The following is a 24,517-nucleotide window of genomic DNA, read 5'->3' on the forward strand; positions in this document are numbered from 1 at the left end:
AATCCAACAAGTTTGGATTAGGGGTGTTAAGCATGTGTACTTCGAAGGAGACAGTGAACTTTTGATTAAAATGTTACAAAGACAACACCATAATATTACTATTGAAGCTGTTTTCCATGATATTATTGCTTGGTCCAAAAAATTTACTTCTATTTCCTTTCTTTTTTGTAAAAGAGATTGTAATAAAGTCGCTCATCTTCTGGCCTCTCATGGTTGTAATTTTTTTATTTTTTATTCTGATTTCTTGTATCCGCCTTCATGGCTAAGAAACCAATTGTATTATGATTTTTACAATTATTCAATATAATTTTATTGACGAAAAAAAAAAAAAAAAAAAAAAAAAAATCAAATGGCAAGGGGTTAATTATGAAAATATTACAAAATTAAAGGGTAGAACACAAAAGGTACTTAAAAAAATGTTAATATAGATTTGTGGATTTGATTTTCAATGATTTTGAAGGATTTGAGAGGAGTTTCTTAGTTAAAAATATAAAAATCCAAATCCCATGATTTTAAGTGAGTTCTGAAAAGATTTTACAAAAATCATTAAAATCATTTAAAAACTCAAGAAAACTCAAATCACTTTAAATTTTACTTTGAATAGACCCCTCCCCTTAAGTTTTTGTGAGTTTTTACATGATTTTGATGATTTTAGGGAGATTGATATGATTTATTATAAAATCTTTGTAAATCCCACCTAAAATCATGAGAGTTGTGGATTACCAATCAGAGAATGTCTTTTCAATATAAATTTGGTTGAAAGAAAAAAAATCATGAGAATTAGATTTTTGTATTTTTTTAACTAAGGAAATCATTTCAAATTCCCTCAAATTCCTCAAAATCATTAAAAATCAAATTCATAAACTATTTTCAATAACATTGGATTTTAAGGTAGATTTTAAAATCTTAATTCAATAACATTGGATTTCATTAGAGTTTTTAAAATCCATGATTTTATATTATTAAAATTTATAGTTTTTTTACAAATCACTTAAAATACTATTTTGAATACAATCCCTATATTCAAATTCTAGTGTTTGGATTATTACTATGTTGATGTGTTTATCAATAATTGTCTAATTACTTACCAATATTCATCATAAATTTATTATATAAAAAAATCTAAGCTTTAACCAAAAATATATAAGTTCTAAGTTACCTTATTGACTAGGTTTACATCAAATTATTTTTTTCCTACCACTACTAGGTTATGTTTTAGTAAGAAATATGCATAAAGGGGGAAAAGAATTTGTAATATATGCATGTATCTAAATAATATATATATATATATATATATATATATATATATATATATATATGTGTGTGTGTGTGTGTGTGTGTGTGATATTTCATCATAAACTACCACTACTCTAATTATTTTTTTATTTTGAAGACTTCAAATATCATTACAAAAATGAGCAAATTCACGTTTCTTGTTGTCTACGTCATCCTTATTCTAGGTTTTTCTTTTTAACCATCTCTAATTCTATTATAAAACATTGTCGTTATGATCACGAAAACTGATAAATTTTACGTTTTTAATCATATTTCGACAGGATTGATGGTGAATGAGATTCAAGGACAAGAAGGAATGTGTCATAGGGTTTTAGGAGAGGTAGGCTGCGGTATTGGCTCGTGTACCGCTTTGTGCTTACAAATATTGAAAGGAATGGGCAAGTGTGTTGCGACTGATCGAGGCTTAATATGCCTTTGCAACTTTCGTTGCATTTCTTGAATTTTTCATGCGTTATTTTGAAATTTATAGATCATCATCAACACAAGAACTCTTGTACTACATTCCGATTATACAAAAAAAAATCATATAGATCATTATTCTGAAAAACTTCTTGTAATCCATTCCGATTTTACGAAAAAATGAAATGTGATCCGAACTTAACCCAAACAATCAAAAGTCACTCATTGGAAATTGAAATGTTAGTCGAAAAAATAAACTTCATAGCAAAAATATGTACCAACTTACAAGAATATTTTTTCAAAAATACAAAAATTACCCTGATATATATTAGTTTATATATATATTTTTATGAATTCACATCATCATCATTTATATTAGAATCTTTTAAACCACCATGGTATACATATTAATAAATATAATATATCACTATTTTTTTAGTTTAATCCACACATATATTTGTATAAAATTATATATTTAAAGTAGCAGATGAATAAAATAATTACACAAGATAAACATAATATGAAATAAAAAAATAGATATTTAAATGGTTTAATCTATTTGGGAGAATTTCAAAAATACTCTTTTTCAATACCATTTTTCAAATGTATTCCTTCTGTCAAATTTTATTAAAAAATTACGAACTTTTTTAAGAGATTATAGGACTGATTACGTAGCAAGTTATGTTGTTCATCTATAGACTCAACTATGTTCCTTCTTTTATGGAGACCGATTAAAATAGTCTCACTTTTTTGTTTGGTAAAAATAATAGTCTCAATTTTGTTCAAAGTTTAGTCGAGAGAAAAAAAAATTAAACATTTTTCGTTAACTAAATTTTAAACCAGAATATAGTTGCTAGCCTTATTTTTTTGTATTCATCTATGATATTGAGTTACATATTCCATAATTTCTAAAATAAAACGAGTATGAAATGTTAAATTCATTCGAAAATTCCAAAAGATCAGTACTAAATTACACATACAATTTTAAAATGCAGAGCCTTTTAAGAATTGTATGAGTAATTGAGTATGGAAGACAAAGTCTTGGTGTAGTCCATTTGTCCCCATTGATCATTAAAAATCTCTCTTTCTTTTTCCATTCACACATACTTTTCTACGAGTGATCCGTACGGACGCGATTTCTTCTGTTTTCTTGTTAAAAAAAACGCGATTTCTTCTCTTCTTCTCTTCTTCTCTAATCTCCTTTATCTTTTAAAGCAATGGCGTAACGTTTTGTGTCTTTTTCCCATCTAAAGAATTCATTTTTTTTTTCTTTCTCTCTCGACGAAGATAGATAGAAAGAGAGAGAGTCTTGTTACTCTACTCATCATCCATCTCTTTGGCTTTTTAATGTTGTCTTTTTCCTCTATTTTCTAGGAAAATTCTCTTTCTCCTGAAGCTGTTAAATAGATCTGTGTTCATACAGACACACCTCATCAATTCTTTACTCTGACCTCTATCCTCAAAAACACAAACCATTCTTTTGTTTCTTCAGCTGTCTTTTGTTCATAAATAATCTATCTTTCTCTGTTTTGAGGAAAAGGGAAGCTTTTTTTGGAAGTACATTTTTTTTTTTGGGTTTAGTCAGCTCAAAAGTATCAAAATTTCACAGGAAGTTTCAATCTTTTCTCTCTTTTAAGACATGAATTGTCTGTTCCTGTTCAAATCAAAGAAACCCAGAAATCAACAGAAAGAGAAAGACAACAACAAGAAGAAAAAGAACAGAAGGAAAGGTAAAGAATTGTCCCAAAACTCAGCTCCAGAACTGACGAACCGAACTGATACGTTGTCCTTCAATCTCCAGACGCCGAGATCTTTGCCTTCTCCAAGAAGTATCAAAGATTTGTATTCGGTGAGAGAACAAAACCTTAGGGTTTTCACTTACGAAGAACTCAGTAGAGCTACTTATGGGTTTACCAGAAAGCTTAAGATCGGTGAAGGTGGATTTGGTAGTGTTTATAAAGGTAAGATTTTGGCTTCTGGAGGAGATTCTGATCGTCCACTTGTCGTCGCCATTAAGAAACTCAATCGACAAGGTTTACAGGTAATCAATTCAACAGGTTTTCTTGTCTTGTCTCTGTTTTTCTCTTTTGCTAATCTAATCGTTTAGGAGATTATTAAGCAATTAGTTAAAGCTAAGAGATTCTCTTCAAACTTGCTTTGATATAAAATTTTGGGGGAAAAAAAGAGCTTTTTAGAATAGTGAAATAGAAGACTAGATTGATGCAATGATGAAGAAAAATCAAAATTCGGCACTTGTTTTAAAAGTAGAACTGAAGAAATTTCATGATCGTGAAATAAAGATTTAGACTAGGTGCAAGTCAATTGATGCATTTATTAAGTCAACAATGTCACTCTGTTTCTTGAATGTCAATTCTGAAATTTTCTTTACACGTTTTGAATTTTCTCTTCTATGTGTGTTGTTAGGGTCACAAGCAATGGCTAGCAGAGGTTCAGTTTCTAGGGGTAGTGAATCATCAGAACGTTGTGAAACTCATAGGTTATTGCTCAGAGGATGGGGAGACCGGGATCGAGAGGCTTTTGGTTTATGAGTACATGTCAAATCAAAGTTTAGAGGACCATCTCTTCACCCGTGGATCACGCACATTACCGTGGAAAAGAAGACTTGAGGTCATGCTTGGTGCGGCTGAAGGATTGGCTTATTTACATGACCTTAAGGTAAAAGTTTCAAATCTATCAGAGGAAATCTGGTTTTAGAGAGATGCTTTTGATTGTTCTTGATATTTTAGGACAGGCACAGTGTTATACATTAAGCTGTGTTTGTAGCCAAGATTAGTAGATTAGGATTGAGACATTCTGGGAACTGTGTTTTTGATCTGTTGGGGATGATATATAGGTTTGAGTTTCGCCAATTTGTCAGAAAGTGTGTTTAATGAATGTATTGGATGATCATGTCTTGTTTATTTGGTTGCAGGTTATATATAGAGATTTCAAATCGTCTAATGTTCTCTTAGACGATCAATTCTGTCCCAAATTATCGGACTTTGGGCTTGCTAGAGAAGGACCTGAGGGAGACAATACTCATGTCACAACCGCAGTAAGTATTGAAAACTTCTCGGTTACTTATGTTGTTGTTTGAGTGGTGTGTATTTGGCTATTTCAGTTAAATTAGTAAGAAAACAATTGGTTGATAGAATGATAGAGAAGTTTTGGTTGTGGTTTAACAAATTCAGTTTGGTCTGACATACAGTATAAGCTCACTCGTAGTTTAAGGTGATGAATCTCTTCAAAGTTCAATAACATGTCTTCTTCTTCGTTCTATGTACAGAAAGTTGGTACACACGGCTATGCAGCTCCAGAATACGTGCAAACTGGTCATCTTCGCTTAAAGAGTGATGTCTATAGCTTCGGTGTTGTGCTTTACGAGATCATAACTGGTCGCCGAACGATTGAGAGGAACAAGCCAGTAGCTGAACAAAGGCTATTGGATTGGGTCAAAGAGTACCCTGCTGATAGTCAACGCTTTAGCATGGTCATTGACCCTAGGCTACGAAACAATTATCCAGCTGCTGGAGCTAGGAGTTTGGCTAAACTTGCTGATCTTTGTCTAAAAAAGAACGATAAAGAACGACCCACGATGGAAGTTATAGTGGAAAGATTGAAAAAGATCATCGAAGAAACCGATAATGAAGATTACCCGATTGCTATGACTACAACTAAGGAAAGTAATCAGGTGAGGAGGAGACAAGTTGCAGAACCTGTGAAACGAAGTATGAGAGGAGGTGTTAGTGTTAGAGGATGATTTTGAGAGGAGTTGTTAGTGTTAGAGGTTTACATATATACAGTAAAACCTCTATAAATTAATACTCGATAAATTAATAATCTCTATAAATTAATAAATTTATCCGGTCCCAAGTTGGGACCAGTGTAATTTTAGACATATTTCGATAAAATAATAAGATAATAATTTTTTGAAAATCCTTTGTAAATATATGGTCCCATCAATATTATAAATTAATAATTAGGTAAAATTTTCAAAATATATGTATATATAGACATATTAGTTTTTGTTAGATTTTATTTCTAATATTTTACTATATGAAAAATAGTTAGCATTCTATTTTAATACATAATAATTATTATTTTATTTGTAATTTATTATATAAAATACTAATTATCATGATTAAATCTTATTTTTAAATATTGTTTTGAAAATATTTTCCAAATTAGGAATATCTCTCTATAAATTAATAATTATTAATTTATCGATAAATTAATACCTCTATAAATTAATAGATTTTCATGGTCCCAACATTATTAATTTATAGAGGTTTTACTGTATTATTAATAAGTTAATGGTTCATGCTATTTGTTGGTTTATTGTGAGATTAGTAGAGAAATCGGTATACTATTTTGTAATTTGTGTGTTTATAAATGAAATTTAATAACGATTAAATGATAGCTTACCATTTGAGCCAAAGTCTTCGATGACAAATACTATGTTCATATATTTGGACAAATGCAAATGCAAAGTTGCTGTTTGGAATCTAATCATGAAGTTAATTATGTATTGGTAAGAAGACTATTGTAAATACCGAAACAATGTGAAAGAGAACTAATTTGGTAATAGTTGTACTAGTACCATTTCGTGAAGGAAAAGAAAAATGTACTACCAGCAAAAGCATTTGAAGGAAAAAGATCTTTATACCTTTAATTTTCCACTTTTCGCAACTCACCAAACTTACCACAAAAAGAATCAAATGCTCTCACTCAATCTTATATCAAATCACAAAAAAAAAAACTTTATTCTCATAGTTTCTTTCGTATTTATATATTTCTCATAGTTCCAACATATAGTTCGATTTTACATCAGTATATTCCTTCTAGCGATGTAATTAGTAGCAAGATCTGAAAAAACACAAAGAAAATTTAACTCAAAACATGCCATGGACTATTATAAATTCACATAGGCATTTACAATTTCTCTTCTTCCTCATACTTCCCAAAATTTCAAGTCTAACTCTTTTTTTTTTCTTACATAAAAAAGAAAAGAAATTGAAAGGATCTTTAGCTTCCTCTGTTTTTTTTTCCCAAGACTTGAAGCTAAAGTTTTTTAAAAAGATCTCAAGATCGAAAGAGAGAATCCAAAACCAGCTTCTTAACGTTATTTTCTTTCTTAAACCTAATATAATACTTTATAATTTCCCCCAAAGTCTGGATTTTTCTTTTTAATAATAATTAAGCAGCAGCAACAGTTCCATTGTGAAAAGCATAATCACGAGATCTAGTTGGTGAAGAAGAAGAGCTTCTCTGTTCTTTCCTCCTCATTGCTGATTTCACTGAATAAGACAGATTCTGTTTCTTCTCTTTTGCTTCATCTCTCTCTATCTGCTCTTGTCTACACTCTTCACTACAAAACGGTGTGTCTCCTCTGCAATATTCACAAAACCAAAAAAAACTTTAAAAATCAACAAAAATTGAAGAGATGTGTATCAAAAAAATCTATCCTTTGCTGTAAATTTTCATAATTTCAACCAAAACAAAGGAATTCTGAAATCAGAACCGATGAATCATTAAATTAGGAAAACTTTCTTGATGGGTATTCATAAATCCGACCAAAAAGAGAAAACTTTGAAAAATCTAGAATCAGATCTGAAGGAGAAGTTAGTAGATCTTAAAAAGTGTTTACCTGTACATGAAGATGTCTCTGTTATCACCAAGTGGTTTCTTACAGAGGAAACAAGAATCCAAGAAATGAGGCTGTTGGTTGTCGAATCTGAAGTCATGAAACCTTCCAGAAACAACAGATCTCGGAGACGAAACAGAGTACTGGTTGTAGTAATAACTCTGATTCCTGAGACTGCTCAATCTAGCGTAAGAAGAGAAACGGCTTGAAACGACGCCGTTCTGGTTACTCCCATGATGGTTACCAGAGAACCCAGCTTCCATCTCTGACAAAGAAGAAGCCAAAGTCTCATCATCTTCCTCCTCTTCGATGAAATAAGGCTTTCTCGTTGATGAAACCTCCATTTTTGTTTTTTCTGGATTTTGAAAGAGAGAGAAAGAGAGGTTTTTTGTGGGTTGATGTGAAGAAAGTGTGAAGTGGGAGTGATTTTATAGCAAAAGATGTTTTTGGTATTGAGAGAGAAAAAAAAAGAAACAAGGGGCGAATTTTGAGAAGAGAGGAGAATCTATTGGCTTTTTTTGTAAACTCTCATTTTTAATAAATGCTCAATTTCGAAAGTACAAGAAATCGAAAACTACTTTTGTTATTTTTCCTTTTTGAGTAATTTAAGTAACCTTTTATTTTTTTATGTAATTTGACACATCATGTAAAGGAATAATCTCGAGAGAGAGAGAGCGTTACAAATAATGATTTTTATTTATTTATTTACTCGTCCTTTGGGTTTTAGAGGAACTTTCGAGAGAGAGAGCACAGTAGAAAGTACAACACTTTTGAACATTTTGCTTTTTAGTTCCATTATTAACCTTTTACTTTTGACAACATTATTAAAGTAAAAATTAGTCATTTAGATTTTTAAGTAACACGTTAAAAAAAAAATGTTACATAAGTTTGAAAAATTTATGATTGGTATTGAGTGTCAAAATATTCTGCAACTTTTTAACAATTTTTTCTTAAAGGATATTTACATTAGATAGTAAAAATATTTAAGGAAATAATGCCATGCTATAATCCTTTTTTTTTTACAACAAGCAATGCTATAATCCTAATCACATATAAAAAAATGTTTAATTAAATAAAAATGTCTCTAGTTTTTTTAAATAATAATAATATAATATACACGATACCAAAAAAACATACTTTCAACTTATATAACTTTATTTATGCCAGTATTAGAAACAAAATATTTTTTTTTTACTATTGTTTAGAGGACTAATCCTTTTTTACTAATCAGATTTTTGAAACATTAGGTGTAAATGGATCCTATAAATAATTGAAAGATATTAATTTATACAAGCTAATTTTTGTAGTACCAATTAATAATATGTATACAACTATTAATTGTGATTTAACCTACTGTTAAGTACAGTGAAGAAACAAGTGATCACATCAGTCCAAATAGAAGCAACTCCTTTTTTTTTTTTTTTTAAAGGTGGTGTAAAACAAGAAGGAAGCAACAAAAAACATTACAAGATTAGTATTTAGTATTTACTGTCAAAATATTCTAATAGAAATATGCATTAGGCAGTAAAAAAACTTAAAGATTACAATCACAATATCATTTTTTTTACCAATAACCCTTTGTTTTTACTAACCATACATTTTGAAACAGTAGATGTAAATGGATTTTACTAATAACTGAGTTTCTACTATTGCTAAACAATTTCAAGACTAGTATGAAACAAACTCATATAAGAAGAATTAAAAATACAGCTATGAAATCTGATTTAACACACTGTTTTGTTTAGTAATATAACAAGAAACAGTAAACAAGAAAGGTGAATAGGTGATCATATCGGTCCAAAGAGAAACAACTTTGGACTTTTCTTTTTTGTTTTTAAGGTTACAAGAAGTAGTAAACAACAAAATAGCGGCAATACTGTAAATAAACAAAAATAACAACAGGGACCATACGTGTAAATAAACAAAAATACTCCACCACGGTTCCCATTAAAAAGAATGGGTCCCACCACCATAGGGATTCGCAGATGGACCCCACCAGCGTGGGGTTTTTTGGAAGCGAGCGTTACTCTCTTTCTCTCTCTCACCACTTTTTAACTTCTACTACTTTGTGTTTTGTGTTTACTTGTGTCTCTCTTCTTCTTCTCATATATTACTCGACAAAAATGGTAAATTCAAGTTTATTTTTATATACTTGTGTAGTGAATCAAGAGAATAGAAAATGAAGAAACTTGTCGTATTGTCTACTTTTATGAATTTCCGTGGTGGGGGTGAGTAGCTTAGTGACGTCTTTAGCGAAGACTTTGAGGCATCTTCTTTGGTGTCTAGGAGAGAGCTAGCTAGGTACAACCAAAAACTACTAATAGTACTACTTGGTGCTTGTTGCTTACGTGCTGGTGCGATGATATGAGTTCGATGTATGTGAATGATCGATCACTAGTTATAAATTTCTCTAAAAGTCATTTCATTGTTTCAAAAGTTTTGCATGTTATACCTTTTTTATAAATACATTCCCTCCTTAAAATGGTGATATTTATAAGGAGCTTTCTTTGATTATGAACGTTACAATACCTCCTCTAAGGAGCTTTTTTTTGGGTATGAACGTTACAACCTTCTCAAACGGAACTTTAATTAAAGTCCCACAACATTAATAATCACAGTCACCACCAAAACCATGCACCGTCACCATTGTTTGCTTACACACCGCAATATCTCATTTATTTCAATTCTTTTTTTCTTGTCAACACCATTACTATACGTTACATGCATATGTGTGTGTGTGTATCAGTATCACTCAAGTAAAACTATTTTTGGACAGATCTTTTATTTTATTTCCAAGTGGTTAACCTATATATATATGATTATTGGATTTTAATATAGTATAGATTTACAAGTACCGGTTAGCAATTGCATTGGAGAAAAAGAAGAGTTTCCATATGTTCCATCAATCTTTAAACTATATGGTGTAATATAATGATTTTATTGATTGGGAAAGGGGAGGAGCTTCGAGTGTGATGCACCTTACGTCCACAAGCTAAGGAATACGTGCAAGCATATATATTTTATTTTTATCAAGTTGACGTCGCACACTTGCGCAAGGTTTCATCAGGCTCCGATGTTTACTGATACCACACCACCCACTTGTTCGTGTCTCAATCTCCGAACTAAAAACACTAAATATTATAGAAAAATACTATTTTTAGTTTCAAATATTTATAAAACGTTGTTCTTGTTTTCTCCCATAATTCGATTCTAATTGATGGATCCGATTGACGATAAATATAGTTTCTTAACTATGTTTCTGAAAATGTTACAAAAACAAACCAGTAATTTTCTTTTTTTACCCCAATAGTTTTTACTATTAACATGTCAACATATTCCTTATAGTGGTATAATAGTATTGAAATCAAGAAACAACAACATACACAACCAAACAAAAGAAGAAAAGAAAATCATCGTTTCGCTTACGTCGGTCTTTCTCATTCCTATTCACCTTTTTCCCCCAAATTCCTATTGAACTATTCTCTCCTCTCTTGTCTTTTCCAAAAAAAATAAAAAAAAGATAGAAAATATGATGGTAACTTTCTCACACTACATGACGTGTACTCACCGCCCAAACCCGTATAGGGTATTGTATGGGTCCACTCATATCTTGAAGACTTGAAGTTCGTATTTACTCTCTTGCCTCTGCATTTGCCTCGACTTATTTGTTTGATCCGTTGAACCACTATTATTATTACTAGTAGTAGTAGTAGTGTCTCGATGATTTCGTGAGATCAATAAATTAGTTATATCTACTATAGTGGTTGATATATATTCGTTACAAGGAAAGTTAAAGTGCTTCATAATTAAGCTTACCTTATAGGAGTTTATATTTACTTTAATTTGAATCATACACACCTATTAAACAGACTCGTGTGTAAGCTTTTTGTGTATGAGTTTGTCAACATGGTGATGTCATAGCCAATAATGAAAGCTTCTCTATTCTCTCTAGCTACTAGATTTTTTCACCTAAGCAACTAAAATAAGGAAGAAATCTATATTGTTATAAAAAGGGTCAAAAGTGCTTACGAGGTTTTGTTTATTTCATCAACCACTCCTCTTTGCCGGGCATGTCCCGGGAATCCATCGCCCCTAGCTATATAGACTATTCTTACTTTTCCTTCGCAATATTAAATATTTTTTAAAAAAATGTTGCAAGACTTTTGTTACTAAGAAGAAGAACATTATATAATACTGGTTGAACCTACTTTCTCAATTTTAGATGTTCTTACCTTACTTAGCATAAGGAAAAAAATAATATCTTGCTAGTAGATGGAGAGTCAAAACATGTGTGAAACATATAGTGGTGAACCCATAAATGAAATAAATACTAGCTACTTTATTACTTATAATCGTGATACACTATTATGCTAAATTGTATCTTCAGATACATAACATATTTATTTACTAAGCATATGCACAAAATCATTTGAAAATATCTATACATTTTGCCTGAATAGTTGTGTGTGCAGTGTGCTACGATAATTATAGTATAGTTACTCTTTACAATTAATAAAAGTCTGGTTTGCTGGAAAAAAATTGATAATATATATGATGGGATGATTTAGTTGTTTATAAGAAAGTAAGTTCACCAATTTAACAAAAGAAAATCAAGTTAACCAAAAACAAAAGGTTCACCAAACAATTTTGTCAAGAATTAAAAAACCATGCCTATCACTTTTGATTCCTATGATATAATATCTCTTGGAAATAGTTTTAGACCGACGTAACAAGTCGATATATACTTTATTACACGAAAAAAATATATAATAATGGCATATTACATACGTTGTCCTCAGATGTTGGATGTCTAAAGTACACGTGTAAAACCAAGGCATGTGAAATCGTGACACGTAAGACCCAAACCAACCGATCTAGGATTTTGCTATGCTTCCACCAATGAATCTGTTGTTTTCACTATCTGACGGTCATTATAATTATAAAACGTTTTGAGCAATTTTGTGACCGTCCGATTGTAAAACTGATTCTTTCGTCCCCACATTCACCGAATCGGGCAAGTTTGAAGTACAAATTTCGCCAACAAATTGATAGTTTGTTCTTTCCCATTTTGCATAATTATATAACCTCTCATTAGAGAATTTATAATAATTGAGATTAAATTCTGATTTTTTTTTTGTCGTAAATTAAATTCTGATTAATAATCAAAAGGTTCTTGTAGCAAAAAAGGTTCATGTACGTAGATTAAAACCATAAAAAAAAAGGTTCATAATTTTAAATTATTATTTTTTCTTTCTGGTGTAAATTTAGTTTCTTTAACAATTTGAATAGTAATCTATTTAGTTTTTGGTTTATATTCATAATCTTTATAAACGTTTTTATGACTTTAATGTTATTAATTTCATTTGGTAAATGGTAATAAAACTTTTTGAAATATGGTTGTCGGGTTTTTTTTAATTGGGTAAATGTTTTTGTCAAAATTGATAAATCCAAGTACACGCTTACTCTACGGGAGATTCCCTAATATTAGGTTGCATAAAGCAAAATAAACCTATGCAACAACTTTTGGGTTTTGTATCAACCAAGAGTGGTTAGCAAAAACATATTATTATTAGCTATAATGTGCATTTGTGACAAACTTCAAACATCACGGAAAAATGAATAATCAAATCACTAGATTCGTGTTGTTTTAACTTTTATAGAATGGGTCAAATTGTTAAATTTCATGGTGAGAAACTTGAGTGAAGTAACTTTTTTGACCATTATTAATTTGGGGAAACGTATTATATGGTTCGTTCGTGGCCCAACGGAACAACGTGAACCAAAAACTCTTGTGAAGTTTTAACAATCGAAGTGTTTTAAGGTTATTTTAAACGACACTCTCTGTTCATATAACCCAAAAAAAAAAGGTGTCCAATAAAATAAAATTGGGCTAGTTTTGTTAATATCTCGGCTACATGTTTTCTATTTTCCTCAACTTTTCCGATATAAGATATAAGCCCATAATAGGCCCAACATTATGTCATTTTATCGTTAGAGGTGTCACTTTTGATTTTAGATTTACATATAAGTATATATCTCATAATTAACATACCTTTTCATCGAAAATTTTAGTTCTAATATAATTTTTAGATTGCTAAATTACAAAAAAGCAAACCAAACTTAACACATCTTCAGTTTAATATGAATCAAACTACAAACTTGTCATTAGGGTTCAAATCATCGTTCTTATTATCATTATTATTAAGCTAGGAGAAAATATTTATAATTCATAAACAGAAAATATATATTTTTTAAAATTAAATATATTTAATTCATAATTCTCATTTTCATGTAAACTAGGAGATAATTTTTTATTATTAAATCATGCATTTTTTAATATATATTTTGCTTTGGCTCGTCATATCAAGTAAATGTGTTTTGTTTTCGAGATGTATACGAATAATGCACTCAAACGCCACATCATGTTGAATATTGTATTGTTTCGTTTTGTGTCACAGATATGTAGTTATATTGCATTATTGTCACGTGAAATTTAAAAGTCTATCGATGCAACTCATAAAGATAATTGTCTCACCAAACTTGGAATATATCAAAGCATTGGTTTATTTCTTCTTTTTCTCCTTAATTTAATATAACACAATTACGAATTTCAGATCGAACTGTTCCTCTTAATCTTTGCATCATTGTCTTATCTCATGGACCCTCTAATATATAGTGTGTTCCATATCACTACATTCTTTAAAATGTTTTAATTTACTATTTCTTTTGTTTTGTTTGGGTCAATCATGTTTGAATGTTTGATCATGCTGTCATTATTGACAAATTTTGAGCCAAAAAAAAAAGAAAACACTACGGTTTAAAACATGATAAATACAGCATTCGATATGATAATCGATAAAATCGCTTACCAAATTTCAATAAAACATGAAATAATAATAAGACAGCTAGCAAGCATTCTAATAACCTGCTTGTTAATTACTTGTCTTATTGTATGTGTACATCAATTTCAGATGATATGATTCTTGTTTTGAATAAGTTAAGTAAATAAATTTTACGTAAAACTCACTTTATTAGTTTATTTAAACACGGTTAGCTCAACTATTTAAAGATGATCAGCTATTACAATAATGTTAGTTCTAATCTCGTTTCTAGTAGTTTATCATTTATGTTTATGGATCAAACACATATTTTAATTAAAGATCGATCTCAAAAACTACAGTATGAACCCGAACCTTCATAACGTAAAAAACAAATAAAGACAATCACATAAGTCATATCAGGAAAATATAGGTAAAGTAAATAAAATATTTATATAGAAAAAGGTTGAAGATATAGAGGCATAATATATGAGCACACCTTTGTTATAAATAGAGCATTATATCTAAGCTCCAAATATATAACTAACTTTGAAGGAATTAGCATACTTTGGGTAGTCAAGAGAGATATGAAATGGAATAATATAATTTACCTTTTGGTTTTCTTATTTTTGCAGGTATGAGTTGGTTTTCCACTTTCCTTGATTTAAGTTAAAAGCAGTTTCATGTTTACTACTACTGACTTAATATCATTTTAAAATGTGAACAAAATCTACTTTTGTTCGTTAAAGTCTAGATATGTCTATCTAATTACAACGCATGTTTAGTTTTCGAACACTCATGTTTATTATTATTATTATTCTTGATTCACCAGTATGTATGTATATCTCTTCTACACCTAGTTTCTTCCCGATCGTGATTGCATGCACCACTAGTTTCTCAAGATATATATCGAAGAAAAAATGAAAAGTTATAGGTACGAACAACTTGTATGACACTTTCAAATGAAATGGTGAAATTGGGACTATGATTAGTTTGAAAAATAGGCATGAAATGAGCGTATAGACTTGTAGGTCGTATATGGCTAAATTGGCTATGGCACTATGTGGAGAAGTCACGAGTTTTCTCACTATTATTCGTTTTCTTCTTCCGAAATTGAATTTACATCTCATGAAAAGGACTAGAAAAAGCATATACGCAGTGGCTTTGGAGAAAGCATTTCAGAAACTACTGTTTTTTTATATAAAAAAAGTTATTTTATTCTCTCATAGGGTTTATATGAATATATAGATTCTACTCTTTTTTTGTGTGTCTATTATTAAAAATTTATAGAAACAAATTGACATAGCAAAGGTTTATGCATGGTGATAGATTAGTGTGATCAGGGGGATATTAGAATATTTGAAATTCCTAATAATACTTCAATTATTACAAGTCTATAACCATACAAAAATATATAAAAAAAATCAAAAACCCTAGATCATATTCCTAATTATACTCCAAAATACTATAACCTCACAAAAACATTACTAAATGTTTGGTTAATTATTCACAAATCATCAAATAGTATAGATAGAAACCATGTGTTCAAAACAAAACAAAAAAACAAATGGTCAAGATTAATTTATTATGATTTTCTACGTAAAAAAATTATTAAGAAAAGACCACTGCATGTGGCTATGTACATAAAAAACCTCTCAACTCAACAGTATACTTTTTATATATAAATGATGATAAATTTAATTAATATAGAATATAGTTTTTTAGTTTTTTTTTTAAAATAAAAATGCCAATTTACTGAGCCTGATAAGCCCATTAAATAATGGACGGCCCATCAAGAATAAAAAACCTCCACGCTCGAGTTCTTCGTGCTAAGGCAAAGCGGACAAACTCGTACGGAGCCGTCGCATCCTTTACACAGAACCAAATGACGACACGGCAAAGCCAACACCGTCGCCGACCGCCGCCAGCAAATCCTACACCCCGGTCCGATCATTTCGCACCGATCGGGATCCACGTAAGCCGATTCGGCGTCTTCGGCTTCATCCACACCGTCTTCGCTTCCTGAATTTTGTTCCGCCGTCGTGATAACTCCGCCACGGTGGTGGTGAGCTGCTACTACGGCTTGCTGCAATTGAGCTTGTAACGACGTCGCTTCGGCTTCTCTCGCAGCAGCTCTCACCTGCCAGGCACGTGACTCTGTTTCGATCTGAGCCGCACGTGCTTCTAGCTCGGCGTGACGACGCGTGGCTTTCTCGATCTCCGTTTCTTTCTCTCTTAATCTCCGCCTAACTGATTCTTCCGTTGTTCTCAGCAGCTCACGATAGTGCCTCTCATTGTTCTCCGCTAACATGCACCTCAGCTGCTCTCCCTATTTTTTAAAAAGAAGAAAAAAACTCGATAAAATTTGGACAAAAATAAAAATAATTTATCGTATTTTAAAATGAAGACATTTTATGTTTGGTTTATAGTATTATTATCAAACAAAATTCCAAAAAATTAATAAATTGCTTTATAAATTATTTTTAAAATTCCTCGTTTCTATGTTTTCGTTTACAAAAAGGAAAAATTACCAAACAAAATTATAAAAAACGCAACCATTACCATTTTATTAAGTTTTTTGTTCTAATAAGTAACAAGTATTTGGAAAATTTCAAGTGTATAGATAATAATTTTTTGAATTTCAAAAACTTATGTTTTTTTTGTTTGGATAATTTTTTGAATAAAAAAATATAGTCACCTGGATTTGAAGAAATCTATTTAATTCGTCCGTTTGGCTTTTGATTTCTCCGGCGAAATCTCCGGTAACCATCGGAAAAGAAGAAAACCGTTGTTCTTGATTCTGAGACGAGTGTTCACGAGACAAACGTAGACCGGTTGATACTCCTACATTAGGATTGTGTCGACGTCCCATAACTTGCGGCGGAGTTTGCGGCGGAGGGTTCATCGGAGCAGTCGCCGTGATATCTTCTTCTAAATCAATCACCGACGAAACTTCTCTCGCTCTCTTTCTTGAATCAACCCCTGTTTTCAAACAAAGAATCACCCGGTCAGATAACTAAAACCGATTTAATCGATCGGTTAGGAGATTAAGGAAAACAAACCGGCGTTGATTGAGTGAAACTGAGATTTTTGCTGCGGCTGATTCGAACAATCATTCCCTTCTTGTCCGTTTCTGAGAAAATCGAAACATCACACACATATATGAATACATATATACATCAACACAGTGAAAGATAATACAATACATAGAGAGAGAGAGAGGACCTGTTGAGGAAGAAGAGAGTAGAAGGATGGTGATGAGCTTGGACCGCCATGAACAAGAACAGAGACAGACAAATCAAGAAAAAGAAAAAAAAAAGAAAGAGAGAAGGAAGCTTCTTCTTTCTTGATGGGAATCTCTGAGTATTGTCTTAAATCAGACAAAAGATTATATGTACATGTACTACGGATGTTGTATAGGACATGGTGCCGTGGTGATGATGATAAAAGATTGTAAAGAAACTTATTGCCTCGGGATTCTAAAGAAAAATAAATGGTGAAGATGATGAAGAGAGGGAGAGGAAGATGAATGGGATTGGCAAGTTTTTTTTTTTTTCTCAAGGCAAAGAGGGAATTTAATATAAGTGGCTCTATTATATGCACATAGTAAGCATGATTCTCATTTATTATAATTATCAACTCTCAAAATGTTGAATATTTGAATCACATCTACTGATTTTATTTACTTTTACTTTACTTTTTTTTCAAAAATGGAAACGGATATTTCGTTTTTTTTTTTGTAGATCCATATACTATACGCGTATCGATTCGTCAATATTAGCAGTTTTGTTTTAGTGAATTAAATTGTAAAATATTTTCTATGTTTTGACTTTTGAGTATAAAATCCAAATTGATTGTTAAAGAATATTTGGTTAAAAAAATTAATGGTTTTACATTACATCAAAATCAAAATATATTTTGGATTTTTAAACAATATTTGGATGGCTTGGTAGCTAACAATAACATGGTCGTGGAGCCTTGTTGGATGCATCTCTCTATTCTCTACAACATAGTGAAATGAGCTATTTGTTCAATATGTTGCATCATCGAGTCATCGTATCCCCTGATCTCGGACTAACATTGATGCTAAGAGTTATACAATCTACTCTAACATGTTCATTTAGTTATAGGTTTCTTCGAACTCGTTTTATTATCTTGTCTTCATCTCCTCCTGTTCAGCTCATCAAGAGGATTCCTGAAGCTTCATATTTAGTAGAGTACATATCATTGAAGTTTGAAAGTTAGTTTCAGCTCTTTTTTTTTTTTTTGGATTAGTCCTTCTTAATATAAAACAAACATATAGTAGTTCTTAATCACATATATATATGCATGCATATTAGACGAGCTAATATTATTTGATTTGTGTCGTAAACAAAACAACATAATTGTACTTATAATCAGGAAATACAATACTTTTAACAATATTAGTCGTATATTTATTTTGTTTTTCAAGAAAATTAAAACTTCGTGCCTCTCAAGCTTTGTTTTTTCCTATCTTTTTTGGTGTTTTCTTGCTTTTTCTCTCGAGAAGACTCTCTGTCGTGTTTTCGCATTGCTGCTTTGATGCAATCAAACGGCACCATCTTTTCTTTCTTTTTTAATATTCTTTTTCTTCTTTAAACTGATCTATTTTTATATTTACCATGTTAAGATTTACTTAAATCAAAACTTTTATATACATACCAAATACTACACTTCATATTATTATTCACGAATGTAAAAAATTAGGTAAATAATTAAAATTTTACTGTTAAATCTGATTGAATTTTAGATAATTATGGTATTGCAGGTAACTGACTTTTTCCATGATAAAGACATATGTATATACATTTGCGCGCGAACACAATATAATATGTGTGTATTGTATTGTATTGATAGATATATGGAGAAAGGTCTAAAGGATCATGATGGTTCATAAACCTAACAACTAAATCAAACATAATCAACAAGTTTTATCAAAATAACCAGCAAGTTAATCATGATCGATCATAAAAATATTATATTAGATATTAGGTGGGTCGTCGTCATTGCTCTTTGCTTAACTTAACCTAATACAATTCCAAAGTTTTAATTAGTTTTGAACTTTAGGCCAGTAAGGAACCTATATATATAATGCAAAAAATCAAAATCAGTTTTGTCTATATATTGTGGATTAGTGTAGAACGATGGCTATTAGGAATTTTGGACTATTATTATCGTCTATGATGATTTGACCAAAACAGAGTGATTGTTATAAAAGTAAATAATATTGAAAATAGTAATGGAGACATATATGTAACACACACTTTTGTTCTTTGCCCTTTAGAGAGGAGCCCCACCAACACCAAATTGTGAATTTCTTGAGGCATATAAAACTTCTTGAACATTCATTTCTTCTCTTCCTATAAAACATGTTATCCTCACTTTTCAATCTCTCTTACACTCTTTACCCCACCCAACTTTCTCATTTTCATACTTCCTTCGTTACATATTTATATAACAAACCTTCATTTGTAATATATAAACAACTTAGTATAATACATATTTATATATAAAAAATATATTTTGAACACATATATATACCAAAACATAAAAAAGATCGTGTGTCATTTGGTAAGTTGGACGTTTAAGCAAACCAACATGATGTTGAAAATTTAATATCTTTGGTGGTGCATGTGACAAAGGCAATGAAGGCATCTTCAAAAACACTATCTAGGGTGAGGGTAATTTGGTGAAGATAATAACAACAAGTTCTATACATATGTATGCTAAGAAATTTTTTTAGGTTACTTAATTAGAAGACTTTCTGTATAATGTTTATCTTATACGCATACACATCTATATAGGTGCAACTTTAGCCTTAGTTGGATTTATGTGTTGGCCATGATGAGAAAATGGTGACTTAATCGATGATACAAGATTGGAAATTAGTTTATGTTAAATAGAAATTGAAAAATAAAAATATAAAAAAGTGGTAAAGAAGAAGAGTCAATATTCAAAGGTGTTAGATTTGATTAGGATGCAAAATACACAATTGGACATCATTATTTTTCTTTAATTAGGGGTTTTTAAAAATTATCCCTTTTGGCCACCTTCACGTTTCCTCATGAGTAACAATAATAATGCTTCACACTATGCAATTTCACATTCTCAACCAAAAAAGTCGTTTCCTTCTTCTTCAAAACGAAGGATATATATAAACATGTGCATACGTGTGTTTAGTATATATATATATATATATATATCATATTGGTCATAACTAGAACAGTCCATACCATATTTTATGCGAGTTAACATCAAAACTAAAATACATAAACTAGAGTTAATTTTATTTGAGTGTAATTATAATCTAAAATGTTCAAATATATATATATCTGTACATGGGGTAATATAGCGTAATTGATGGAGATATACTTGCCAAGTTCTCTAAATTTTATATCTAAATGTTATGTTTAGAAAACAAAATCATGTTATCAAAATAACATTTATTTTGGAACAAAATTTTTTACATTTTTTTGTTTGTTTTTAATTATAGTGAGAATATTAGACTTTACACAAATAAGATAGTAAGATGAGAATGGACCAGACACACACAGACTATAGATATGTGTATATATTCTTTTTTTTTTTTTGTTGGGGTGTGTATATAGACAAAAGGTGTAGAAGTAGAAATGTGGTGGCAAGAGCTAAGACAGGTAGGCAAAAACATTGATGTAAGGGAATGGCATCTCTTGATGAGCCAATACATGATTTGGTCTAAGTCAAATTTCCTAAAGGATTAATGAAACTAATTATGAGTTAAGAGTACATAATTTGTTTATTAAAAGCACCATACCATGAAGTTTGCTTTGGATGTTGAGCCTAGCTATCAATTCATTATTTTTTCCTTGTTACTGTTTAATGAGCCCATCTTTGTTTGTTGAAAAATATGAGAAGTAGTGTAGTACAAAAGAAGAGTCAATTTTGTATTATTGTTTTAGAAAAAAAGTTTTATTTAGCTGTTTGTTTCATCTTTCTCTAAAAGGTGTGGCTTGTGCCTTGGTCTCACGTAAGAACCTAACTACAATATACAAAAATATTACAATACTTAAAAGATAAATTAACGGTCAAATTTAATGCATAATTGTGACTTGTGAGTGGTATGGTAGGTAACATGTGAATACTGAATGGTAAGGTTTATTTGGTTTCTTTATTATTTGATGACCAGTAAAATCTCTGTTCGAACATTTACATACAAATCAGATCAAGAAAGCCAAATATTTCAGTTTGTTCACTTGGCTAAACCAAAAGATCCTTTACATATGGTAATATACAGAAATAACAAGATAATAGACACTTAGCTTTGTGCCTTCTATCTCCTCATATGTATATAACCACAAGGTTTCAGAAGTTAGCCAAATTGTAGCTTTCAAGTAAAACCAAACTAATTAATCAATACTCTTCCTCAATACTTTGTTTTTATATAATATATATGGATAGCTATGGATTCTTATATTTATCATCATCACCATCAAGTCAATTCATATATATATGGATTCTTACTCATCTTCACCATCATCAAATTGATCAGCTTTATGTGTACCTCTATATAGATATATACAATATGTTTACTTTCTCTTTTTATATGGATTCACGAATATAAACTTAGATGTGGGAGTAGCGAGGTCAATTAAGTTGGTAATGATATTTTTGGACCCATTTTTTCTTTTTAATAGCCAAGACAATAATTCCCCGAAGGAAGGGTCAGAGACGAGAGACAAGACAAGGTACATCGTCCATTTTGGTGGAACTTGAAAGACAACACTAACTTCTTCTTTATTGCTCATAGAAATTATCAATATTTTTTCATATTGGTTTGGTAGTACTAAACACAATTCCAATCCAACACCTAGCTATATATTTCATAATTTATTCTCTTAAAAGTAGGCATGATAGCACCAATTACCAAAACCTAAACAAGAACACAACTACAAAGTCTACAATTGTGACATTAAAATTGGGTTAGCCTAAATGTCTCATTGTAACAACAAAAGATAATAATTTAATATTTCATATTTGGCACGAAATAAAGCATCTATAAATGATATGTCCACTAAAAGTTGCTCATTCATCTCTCAATAGACCCAATAAAACCACTAGAATTCATATATACTTTGTTATGTACCATATAAAAAGTATAATGTAAGATTTGAAAATATCTATACCAAATCTTCAACAAAAAAGAAAGGTGTGATATCGGTGGAAAACAAAAGAAAAGGAGAAGTTTTGAAGATGGGTTTTGATAAGGCAAACAAGGAAAACCATTAAATAAGAATACTATTTTGTTGTTGTTATTGTTAGATTCTCTCAACCATCAATCTATGCTCTCTACTTCTCTTTAAATTCTTCGTAAACCCTTTATGATGGGGACCAAAGGACCAACCATATTTTTAGGGTATGGCCAAAATAATTTAAATCCAACAAGCTTTTAACAACAAATCATGGGTTAATCAAACACGAAACGTCAAGGTATAAACTAACCCCCTCAAAGTAGCTGTATTGAAGATCATCTCAAGACAAACTTCTTTGATATCACGAGTTTGAATCTCGACGGTGGGAAGAGAAAAGCTGATTTTAACTTGTTATGGACATTTTAAAAGAAATATAGACTGCAAAATCTTAATTTTATTTTAGGAAGCTAAAAACATCGAAATGTTATGCTTTTACATAGGCTAAAAATACAAAATTAACAACAAAATGTAATAACTTACGTAGACTAAAAATGACTAGATATCGGATTTACATCAATCCAAATGGTGAATTTAAACAAATTACTTATTGTTCTTTAAGCTCATCACGTATCAAGGCTATGTAAGTATCATCTTTCTAAAATCCAAAAGCTTATTTATGACAATCACTCTTAATGTGTCAATTGTACGTGAAATAGAAAACATACAAATATAGTAACTTGTGGATAAAAAAATAAAATAAAAATCACATTTAGGTTAAATTTGGTGTGTAGCCAGAAATAGAGAGAATATTAGGTCCATAACAATTAAATCCACTAAATGTGGTTTATAACACGTTATACTATTATTTAAGGGTGTGGAATATACCATTCTCTTATTGGTTGTTTCTTTATGTTTGATTTTTGGTTTCGAAATGGTAAAAGTATAACACGTAAACAGAATTATTCATCTTTATACCCCCCCCCCATTAATCTTCATTCCCTATTTCATGCATTTTTGTATGATCAAACCGACATCAAGTACTCAAGTATCCCAAAAAAAAAAAAAAAAAGTATCGATGTTTCTTCTTCGAGTCTCTGCTAGTTGTTTCGATTTCTTCATAGTCGTAGTTTTTGGTTTTTCTATTATATTTGTTTTCTCTGTATGCGTTTTCACAACTTAAAAAATAGTATAAAATTATAATTACTGCATATTGGTACCAAAAAAACAAAGGTTTACAAACTCTCAAACTTTGTGTAGCTATAATTTCACACAAATAAGATATAGTACATTTGAATATTTTATGGCATAGAGCCACAATAGTTCCATGCATGAATATGTATGTATTTTTTAAATGGATCACCGTATGGTTTAATGGAAAAGGCCAAAGCCCACATGAGCAAAACATGCGAGTGTTCTTCCTCAATGATCAGCAAAGAAAGAAAAATATTGAAGGCTGGACGCCAAGACAAGTCATGAATAGAATCGTCGTGTTCGGGTTCATGATAATCATAAATCATTAAGTAGAAACAGTTTGATAATCATAACAATGGATGTGATAATGAACCACATGGTCCGTTCTGCTTTGGACCATTGGATGGGTTAAGACGAGAGGTTGATGGCTCAGAGCCGAGACAGCCAACGTGTGGAGTAGGATACAAAGAAATGGCTCATTCATTTTTTTTTTTTTTTTTTTTTTTTTTTGTCAACAGCAATAGAAACGACTCAGAAGAGCCAAGAGCAGGGAACATTGTTTACATACAAACAAATTTGCGGTTGGACACGTGCTCGACGTGCTAACAAATCCGCCTTAAGATTAGAACTACGAGAAACTTTTACTAAAAGAAAAGAGGAGAAAAATACTTCCCTATCCGCGTAAATTTCCTCTAAATATGTGACAAACGCCGGCCATTCTGTTGGGGAAGACACCATCTCCACCATGTCTGAACAGTTTGTAATAAAAGTTACTTCACGTCTCCCTGCTGCAATCATACACTTCATTGCCCACACTAGGGCCTCGACTTCGGTATCAATGTAAATAGTTCACTGTTACAAAGAGGCCCAATAAGTGTTTCATCTTTTTGTTTCCTCCTATGGTCGAGAGGCCCACGAAAATTACATAAATACAATTTTGGTTGTTATTTCCACATTGTTTTTTTTTCTTTCTATTTTGA

The 24,517-nt window shown here is 30.8% G+C and overlaps 4 protein-coding genes across 4 annotated transcripts; 2 read left to right on the forward strand and 2 right to left on the reverse strand.

Annotated features, from left to right (window-relative positions):
* The first annotated feature begins 1,414 nt into the window (after nucleotides 1-1,414).
* LOC17875818 (putative defensin-like protein 126) lies at nucleotides 1,415-1,735 on the forward strand. The gene is made up of 2 exons (XM_006281397.1): nucleotides 1,415-1,460; nucleotides 1,557-1,735. Exons 1-2 carry the CDS (start codon nucleotides 1,415-1,417, stop codon nucleotides 1,733-1,735), a joined length of 225 nt encoding a protein of 74 aa, XP_006281459.1.
* Nucleotides 1,736-2,917: 1,182 nt separating this feature from the next.
* Nucleotides 2,918-5,557, forward strand: LOC17876940 (probable serine/threonine-protein kinase PBL19). The gene is made up of 4 exons (XM_006280479.2): nucleotides 2,918-3,736; nucleotides 4,120-4,371; nucleotides 4,628-4,750; nucleotides 4,982-5,557. The coding sequence occupies exons 1-4, from the start codon at nucleotides 3,335-3,337 to the stop codon at nucleotides 5,453-5,455; spliced, it is 1,251 nt and encodes a 416-aa protein (XP_006280541.1). The 5' UTR covers nucleotides 2,918-3,334; the 3' UTR covers nucleotides 5,456-5,557.
* Nucleotides 5,558-6,455: 898 nt separating this feature from the next.
* Nucleotides 6,456-7,751, reverse strand: LOC17876513. The gene is made up of 2 exons (XM_006281130.2): nucleotides 7,343-7,751; nucleotides 6,456-7,084 (listed from the first exon to the last, which is right to left on the reverse strand). The coding sequence occupies exons 1-2, from the start codon at nucleotides 7,681-7,683 to the stop codon at nucleotides 6,892-6,894; spliced, it is 534 nt and encodes a 177-aa protein (XP_006281192.1). The 5' UTR covers nucleotides 7,684-7,751; the 3' UTR covers nucleotides 6,456-6,891.
* Nucleotides 7,752-15,734: 7,983 nt separating this feature from the next.
* LOC17876284 (BOI-related E3 ubiquitin-protein ligase 1) lies at nucleotides 15,735-17,723 on the reverse strand. Its single transcript, XM_023783126.1, has 4 exons — nucleotides 17,383-17,723; nucleotides 17,220-17,290; nucleotides 16,856-17,139; nucleotides 15,735-16,486 (listed from the first exon to the last, which is right to left on the reverse strand). Exons 1-4 carry the CDS (start codon nucleotides 17,430-17,432, stop codon nucleotides 15,950-15,952), a joined length of 942 nt encoding a protein of 313 aa, XP_023638894.1. The 5' UTR covers nucleotides 17,433-17,723; the 3' UTR covers nucleotides 15,735-15,949.
* Between the last annotated feature and the right edge of the window lie 6,794 nt (nucleotides 17,724-24,517).

Source organism: Capsella rubella, unplaced genomic scaffold, assembly GCF_000375325.1.
Source record: "Capsella rubella cultivar Monte Gargano unplaced genomic scaffold, Caprub1_0 scaffold_8, whole genome shotgun sequence".
NCBI classification, from domain to species: domain Eukaryota; kingdom Viridiplantae; phylum Streptophyta; class Magnoliopsida; order Brassicales; family Brassicaceae; genus Capsella; species Capsella rubella.

Coding starts and splice junctions, on each gene's coding strand:
- LOC17875818 (XM_006281397.1), top strand. CDS start 1,415: ATGAGCAAATTCACGTTTCTTGTTGTCTACGTCATCCTTATTCTAG. Junction 1,461..1,556: donor CTACGTCATCCTTATTCTAG/GTTTTTCTTTTT, acceptor ATATTTCGACAG/GATTGATGGTGAATGAGATT.
- LOC17876940 (XM_006280479.2), top strand. CDS start 3,335: ATGAATTGTCTGTTCCTGTTCAAATCAAAGAAACCCAGAAATCAACAG. Junction 3,737..4,119: donor TCAATCGACAAGGTTTACAG/GTAATCAATTCA, acceptor GTGTGTTGTTAG/GGTCACAAGCAATGGCTAGC. Junction 4,751..4,981: donor ATACTCATGTCACAACCGCA/GTAAGTATTGAA, acceptor TTCTATGTACAG/AAAGTTGGTACACACGGCTA.
- LOC17876513 (XM_006281130.2), bottom strand. CDS start 7,683: ATGGAGGTTTCATCAACGAGAAAGCCTTATTTCATCGAAGAGGAGGAA. Junction 7,085..7,342: donor AGAGACATCTTCATGTACAG/GTAAACACTTTT, acceptor TGAATATTGCAG/AGGAGACACACCGTTTTGTA.
- LOC17876284 (XM_023783126.1), bottom strand. CDS start 17,432: ATGGCGGTCCAAGCTCATCACCATCCTTCTACTCTCTTCTTCCTCAAC. Junction 17,291..17,382: donor ACTCTCTTCTTCCTCAACAG/GTCCTCTCTCTC, acceptor CGATTTTCTCAG/AAACGGACAAGAAGGGAATG. Junction 16,487..16,855: donor ATAGATTTCTTCAAATCCAG/GTGACTATATTT, acceptor TTTAAAAAATAG/GGAGAGCAGCTGAGGTGCAT.